The sequence below is a fragment of the Notolepis coatsorum genome (genome assembly GCF_963971535.1).
Source record: "Notolepis coatsorum genome assembly, contig: SCAFFOLD_1746, whole genome shotgun sequence".
NCBI lineage: Eukaryota > Metazoa > Chordata > Actinopteri > Aulopiformes > Paralepididae > Notolepis > Notolepis coatsorum.
The window spans coordinates 499-8,172 of NW_028169557.1; the positions used below are offsets into that span (position 1 = coordinate 499).

Here is a 7,674-nt window from a genome sequence, read left to right on the forward strand (position 1 = left end):
ATAACCTTTCCCATCCCTAGTACGGCAGGTGCAGACAGAGTATAGATGAAATGGGTGCTGGATATGACTGAGTCCAGTTACATGCTTATACAACAGTTATACAACACTTATACAACGCTTATACAATAGTCTAACCATGGTTATACCACGGCTATACAAGTTATACAAGTTATACCACGCTTATACAATAATTATACCCCGGTTATACCATGGTTATTCCAATTTTTACTTGGAATAATAAGACTTTGACTTGGAAAAATAATACTTTGACTTGGAATAGTAAGACTTTGACTTGGAATAGTAAGACTTTGACTTGGAATAATAAGACTAGGAATAATACGCCTTTGACTTGGAATAACAATACTTTGACTTGGAATAACAATACTTTGACTTGGAATAATAATACTTTGACTTGGAATAATAATACTTTGACTTGGAATAGTAAGACTTTGACTTGGAATAATAAGACTAGGAATAATAAGACTTTGACTTGGAATAATACGACTTTGACTTGGAATAACAATACTTTGACTTGGAATAATAATACTTTGACTTGGAATAATAATACTTTGACTCGGAATAACAATACTTTGACTTGGAATAACAATACTTTGACTTGGAATAATAATACTTTGACTTGGAATAATAATACTTTGACTTGGAATAGTAAGACTTTGACTTGGAATAATAAGACTAGGAATAACAATACTTTGACTTGGAATAATAATACTTTGACTTGGAATAGTAATACTTTGACTTGGAATAATAATAATTTGACTTGGAATAGTAATACTTTGACTTGGAATAATAATAATTTGACTTGGAATAATAAGACTTTGACTTGGAATAATAAGACTTTGACTTGGAATAATAAGACTTTGACTTGGAATAATAATAATTTGACTTGGAATAGTAATACTTTGACTTGGAATAATAATAATTTGACTTGGAATAGTAATACTTTGACTTGGAATAATAAGACTTTGACTTGGAATAATAAGACTTTGACTTGGACTAATAAGACTTTGACTTGGAATAATAAGACTTTGACTTGAAATAATAAGACTTTAACTTGGAATAATAAGACTGTACTAAGGTGCTAAAACTTGATGTCTGTGGTTGCTAATAACGTACAGAAATTCAGAATACGCCGTCGCAGATCAATCGACGTCACTGAGGGAGCGTTGCGTGTGATTGTATGTGTGCAGGAACGTGTGTGCTCTGAGTGTACTGTATATATAAACCCAACCACCTCTCAGTGCAACACACCACACTGTGCCTGAGGCCTCACAGGACGTGGAGTACAGGGCCTGAACTGAAGACAGGAGGGCTGTGTGTGAGTGTGTGTGCGTGCACATGCGTGTTGTGTTGTGTTGCACATAGGTGCTTGTTCATGCATGTGTTTTTGTGTGTGTGTTATGTTGTGCATAGGTGCTTGTGTGTGTGTGTATATGTGCATGCATGTGTGTGTGTGTGTGTGTGTCTATGTGCGAATGTGTGTTTATGTGTGTGTGTGTGTGTGTGTGTGTGTGTCTATGTGCAAGTGTATGTGTGTGTGTGTTTCTGTGTGTGTCCACATATGGAAGCACTTGTCTGGGACATAGCTGTTGTTGCACTCGCCACCAGCAGCAGCAGATTGATTGATTGATTGATTGAAAACTTTATTAACAGATTGCAGAATGGGTACAATACAGTACAGCTCAATACATACAATTGTTAAGGGGATGCAGACCTGAGAAATACTTTCGTCTTGTTTACATCAGGGTCCCCCATTTTCAATTCATCATAACATATATGACACACACGACATACAGATAGACAGTACTGCTACATCTATACATTTATGACATATCAGATTTGCAAATACAGTACTGTTTGAGATACAAAAAGTGTCCAGAAAAAAAACTGTACATTGGAATGCTGACAAAGCCATACTTGGTCATTTACTGTACAACTGGGTTAGGACATTTGTAGGGGCCAGTTTTGAATTGAAGTCTCCCGTAGGTGTTCTTTGAGAGTGTTTTTGAAAGTGGGTAGTGATTCACATTCCTTTACAGCTTTGGGTAGGGCGTTCCACATTGATGTGGCATAATTGCGAAACGTGTTTAGTCCCTTGTTTGAGCCGAATCTGGGTTTAACATGATTTGTGGAGCTCCCTCTGGTGTTGTGATCGTGGTATTCACTGACCTTTGGGAAGTATTTTGACATGTACATGGGTACCTTGGTCGTGTAGTGTATCTTGTAGACCAGGCCCATTGCAAGTTGCTGTACTCTGTCCAAAGTGGGCAGGGGTGAGGTGGGTTCTAGGAGTCAGGTCAAGCAGTAGTCTGACTAGTTTGTTTTGAGTTCTGATACGATTATGCTTCTTCGGCATGGTGATGAACCCAGGTGGCAGAGTAAGCAACGATGATGGATGAGACAGAAGTCGACGTGGTGATGATAACAGTTTACTTAACAAGACAGGAACAATACAGAACTGACAAACATAGGTAACATTGAACAATGATCGCGCACATGAGGGCAGGACAGACAACACTAATATACACAGACTAATTGACAAGACACTGATAGACACAGAGGGTAATTACAAACAGGACACAGGTGTGGTAGACAGAAACAACAGAACACAGAGCACACTGGGAAAACAATAACAAATAAACAACCAGACTAAAACATATTTACAAACCACAGACAGGGGAACACAAGACTAACAAAGTGGAGACAACAACGACAATACAGACAATAAACATAATAAACATAACTGGCAGTAAATAATAATAAGTTGGTGTGTGAGCTGATGCCAGATCTGCATCAGCCCACCGGTTGGCAATGTTATGTTATGAGGGTTATTGATGGGGAGTTGTGAATGTCTGGGTCCTGGTCCCACAGGACCAGGACCGGGGGGAAGTGTTACAGAGATGTTTGTAATTTGGTTTTTAGTGCCTTTGAGGTGCTTTGGTACCATGAGGTGCAAGCATAGTCGTAGTACCCTTGAATGAGTGCTCCTGCCAGAGAAAAAGAAGGGGGGAAAAGATAATATTTTTTTTTAAACATAACATAACATATAATAATCTTCTATACTTTTCATTGTACTTTATTTTACCTCTGGAGTCGGTCGAGGGGGAGCCTCACATTCAACGACGCCCTGGGTGCGTGATGGTATCATAAATGACAGAACATTCACTTACTTAAAATAATAACAGTAATACAAAAGCAGTCGTACAATCGAGACAATGGGACAGTAGTAGGTCAAGTAACCAATTCCAAGTTGGCAACAAGTCCAACTTGAGAACCACATGTAGCTTCACACCAGACGGAGGCGATCACAGAGAGCCAGTGTGTATAGAGAGTCCGACTAGTTCTGCTTGTTAGCTGGTTGCACTGTGATGCTAGTTCTGCTTGTTAGCTGGTTGCACTGTGATGCTAGTTCTGCTTGTTAGCTGGTTGCACTGTGATGCTAGTTCTGCTAGTGAGCTGGCTGCACTGTGAGGCTAGTTCTGCTTGTTAGCTGGCTGCACTGTGATGCTAGTTCTGCTTGTTAGCTGGCTGCACTGTGATGCTAGTTCTGCTTATTAGCTGGCTGCACTGTGATGCTAGTTCTGCTAGTGAGCTGGTTGCACTTTGATGCTACAGTAGTTCTGCTAGTGAGCTGGTTGGACTGTGATGCTAGTTCTGCTTGTTAGCTGGTTGCACTGTGATGCTAGTTCTGCTTGTTAGCTGGCTGCACTGTGTTGCTAGTTCTGCTAGTGAGCTGGTTGCACTGTGATGCTAGTTCTGCTTGTTAGCTGGCTGCACTGTGATGCTAGTTTTGCTTGTTAGCTGGCTGCACTGTGATGCTAGTTCTGCTTGTTAGCTGGCTGCACTGTGATGCTAGTTCTGCTTGTTAGCTGGTTGCACACTGCGGTGGTTCGCCACAAATGTTCTCCACAAATGTGTCATTTTGTTCCTAAGAACCTGCCGAAGAAAATGTTGTGAGACTTAAAGGAAAACTCCAACATTTTGAGAAATTAGCTTATTTGCCATCTACCCTGGAGTTAGACAAGAAGATGCATACCTTTTTTCTTCTCTGTGCATGTGTAACGGATATGCACCGCGATAGTGTGACTACGGTGCGTCGGTGCATGGAAGTAAAACTCACTCCCCAGAGGCATTCAAGCTCAGCGCTTAGAGAGGAATTCCTCTCTTGGCGCAGCGGTTTGTGTTGCTTCCCCCCGTGCGGACGCCCGGGGTTCGACTCCCACTCAAGGCGCGGTCGAAGTTTCGTGGCAGGTACTAGGTTGTACCTGTTACACATGCAGTAGGAGTAGGAAGACGCGCACCGTTAGCCTAGCTTAGCGTCAGTCACTGGAAGTAGGTTCTTCTATTAGCCTAGTTCCTAACGTCTTCCTACTCCTACTGCATGCACAGAGAAGAAAAAGGTATGCATCTTCTTGTCTAACTCCAGGGTTCCCAAAATGTTGGAGTGTTAAGATACATACCTTTTTCTTCTCTGTGCATGCAGTAGGAGTAGGAAGACGTGCACCGTTAGCCTAGCTTAGCGTCAGTCACTGGAAGTAGGTTCCTCCATTAGCCTAGTTCCCAACGTCTTCCTACTCCTACTGCAAATGCACAGAGAAGAAAAAGGTATGTGTCTTCTTGTCTAACTCCAGGGTAGATGGCAAATAAGCCAATTTCCCAAAATGTTGGGAGTGTTCCTTTAAGTGTCACAAAGGTGCCAAATAATGTTGATAGCAGTCAAACTAGCTAATAATAAAATGAGGCGCTCGCACGCACACACACACACACGCGCAATGTTATGAATATACCAGTAGTCATGGATGTACTATACTTGTACACATACATTACACATTGGTAGAACACACACATAACTGAGTTATGAGTATATATACTAGGGATGCTCGATATTGGCTTTTTTACCGATACCGATATACCAATATTGTCCAACTCTTAATTTCCTATACCAATATCAACCGTTATCAACCGATACCGATATATGCAGGGTTTCCCCCCCAAAAAAACGTAATAATTTCAGGTAATTAACATTAACGGAACGTAAACCAATCCCGGTCACCCTCTTTATCTGGGAACGCCCAAACCCAACTTCGGTCACGCCCCATCTTGCGCGGCATTCTGGATCTTTCCTCACAGCCCCACCAGATTTTCACGTCGAAAGGTAGGTGATATGAAATCATACTTATTTTAGAGTATATATATCAAATTTCATGAGTATTCATCTATATTTAGTCATCTAAAGACTACTAGATGTGAACGTTTGTACCACTGCAACGTTATAATTGTTCGAATGTGTTCGGGGCGACGCTGATTTCCAAGTAAAAGTAGCTTCCTGTTCCTTAAACACGAACTCCCACTCGCCCCAAGATGAAGTCAGATTGTTTGGTTATGTTGCTAGCATATATAGCCAGTGTTTTGTCCGACGAAATGTGTTGTACATTTGTAATCTTAATAAGAGATCTAAGTTTGTCTGAACGAGTGATGAACTGAGGTTGCGCGAAAATAATCGAAGGGAGAACAATAATTTTCGCGGGGAAAATAATGAACTGGTTTTCTCTCTCTCTCTCTCTCTCTCAATCTCTGTATAAAAAAACATCTGAAGCAGTGACAAAGTCCAGAGACAGCACAGCAGACACGGTAGGTTTGTGTGTGCTTGTTTGTTTCTCTACAGGTGAATGGAGGTGTGTGTGTGTGTGTGTGAGGCTGCCATGCTGAACTGGGTGAAGGTAAGGTTGTGTGTGTGTTTGCATGTCTGGTAATATTTCAGCATAATCATTTTGGTTTCATGCTCATTCATATTCAAGTTCATTAACAAAAGGCAAGATGTTCTTGATACCTTCCATTGTTCTGCATCTTTTCATCAGAATTTCACTCATATCCAACAAACCATAGCAATAAACTAAATTCATCATTGAGGTCAACAACCTCCTTATCCATATTCAAAAAAACAATTCAAATCTAATTTAATTTCATCATAAATCACTCACATAAGTTCCCTCCTAGCACTGTTTTTTTTAAATAATGTGCTAAATAAATCAAATAAAATAAACTTGTCAGTCGTACAATAATAATAAAGTTCATATTATTTTAGTTTCTTGTTTAAAATATTTTTGTGTGTTTGCAGAGCATGCCTAATATCCGGCAAATGCGGAAGAGGGAGAGGAAGGTGCGTCTGTGGACCCAGGAGGCCATGGATCAGGCCATTGCAGAGGTCAGAGCAGGCAGGTGGAGTGCGAGGCGGGCAGCCACGTTGTTCGAGGTCCCTAAGTCCAGCCTGATCGACCGACTCAGCGGAAAGGTGTCTCTGGCCTGCAACATCGGCCGGGGCACCTATCTGACCCCTGAAGATGAGAGTTCCCTGGTGGAGTACTGCTTGTACTCTGCCAGTTATGGGTTTCCGCTGACGAGGTCGCAGGTCCTGGCCCACGCCCTGGCCATCTATAACCTTAAACTTATGAATTGTTATTTATTTTGTAAAAAATTTGCTGATTTTATACAAATTGCTGTGGGGCACTTTGAACTGTGGTCCATGTGTGAAAAGTACTATATAGATAGTTATTCATATTTATTACATGGCGTTTTCACATTCGCCGAAATGCTTGCTTGTGATTGGTCAATAGCCCGTGTCAGAGGTCCGTTATCACACAATAATGACCGCTGTGGGACAATAATGACCGCTGTGCGCAGCTGTTCGCAATCAAGCCCACTACAACACTGTATCAGTGCTGCTCAGCATATGCACAGCTGCACTCAGTCATGCAATCAGACCAGAGACCTGCCGGCTGCCGATAATAATAATCACTTTATTTGGGCTGACAGAGCCACAGAACAACTGCGTCTTCATTTGATCTAGTCTTGTCGATGAATTAGGTATATTGTTAGTAAGTTAGCCATGTAATAAGCGGGATAATGTATAGCTTTACTCGATCATTGTCGCAAAATAATTGACCTTCACTGACGTTTAAAACACCTCAGCGCTGCGCCTCGGTATTTTAAACTCTGTGTCGGTCAATTATTTTGCGACAATGACCTCGTAGCTATACATTATCCCTTACTTATTATTGGACCTTGGTATATTGTAATCAAGCAGCGTCATAATAATAAATTTCTTTTTAACTGCAGGTCACACCACCAAGAGGCAGAAGCTGGGGATCTGGCGGTGTGGCCGGTGTAAAAAGGCGAACCCCCCTGTGGACTCTGAGGGTTTGGTGTCGTGGGTCCAGTGTGACAACTGTCACAAATGGTTCCACACCATGTGTGTCCAGTGGGAGGAGGAGGAGGACGAAGATGCTAGTTTCTGGTGTTACTGGTGTTTGGATGAATGAGTGTATGAATGAGTGAGCGAATGAAAAAATTTATAAATATGTATGGTGTGCTGTAAATAGTTATTGTTCTAAGTTATGTTTATTGTATTTTTTATATAATGTTTATAAAATTTTATGAAGTGCTGGCTGTTGTGTTAAATTTGTCATATTTTTGTTGAAAACACATGTACTCACAAATGTTAATGTGACAAGTGATTGTGATTAATATTTTGTTTGTTAGACAAATAAAATGGGGATGTTGTTTGCTCCTGAGATGAGATGGTAGACAAACGACACTACCTTCCAGCTGACAGTAGATGGCAGCATTGATTTTAAAGGATGAAAACAGGTTCAAACA

The 7,674-nt window shown here is 41.0% G+C and overlaps 1 protein-coding gene across 1 annotated transcript; it reads left to right on the forward strand.

Annotated features, from left to right (window-relative positions):
- The first annotated feature begins 5,117 nt into the window (after nt 1–5,117).
- LOC311248709 (uncharacterized protein) lies at nt 5,118–7,459 on the forward strand. The gene is made up of 5 exons (XM_084339545.1): nt 5,118–5,173; nt 5,615–5,649; nt 6,137–6,310; nt 6,620–6,644; nt 7,135–7,459. The coding sequence occupies exons 3-5, from the start codon at nt 6,140–6,142 to the stop codon at nt 7,335–7,337; spliced, it is 399 nt and encodes a 132-aa protein (XP_084195671.1). The 5' UTR covers nt 5,118–5,173; nt 5,615–5,649; nt 6,137–6,139; the 3' UTR covers nt 7,338–7,459.
- Nucleotides 7,460–7,674: the final 215 nt, after the last annotated feature.

What these genes read in the sequence shown, in the direction of transcription:
- LOC311248709 (XM_084339545.1), top strand. Translation starts at nt 6,140, where the DNA reads ATGCCTAATATCCGGCAAATGCGGAAGAGGGAGAGGAAGGTGCGTCTG. An exon ending in TCGACCGACTCAGCGGAAAG is followed by an intron (nt 6,311 to 6,619) that starts GTGTCTCTGGCC and finishes ATGCTTGCTTGT; the next exon opens with GATTGGTCAATAGCCCGTGT. An exon ending in GTCAATAGCCCGTGTCAGAG is followed by an intron (nt 6,645 to 7,134) that starts GTCCGTTATCAC and finishes TTTTAACTGCAG; the next exon opens with GTCACACCACCAAGAGGCAG.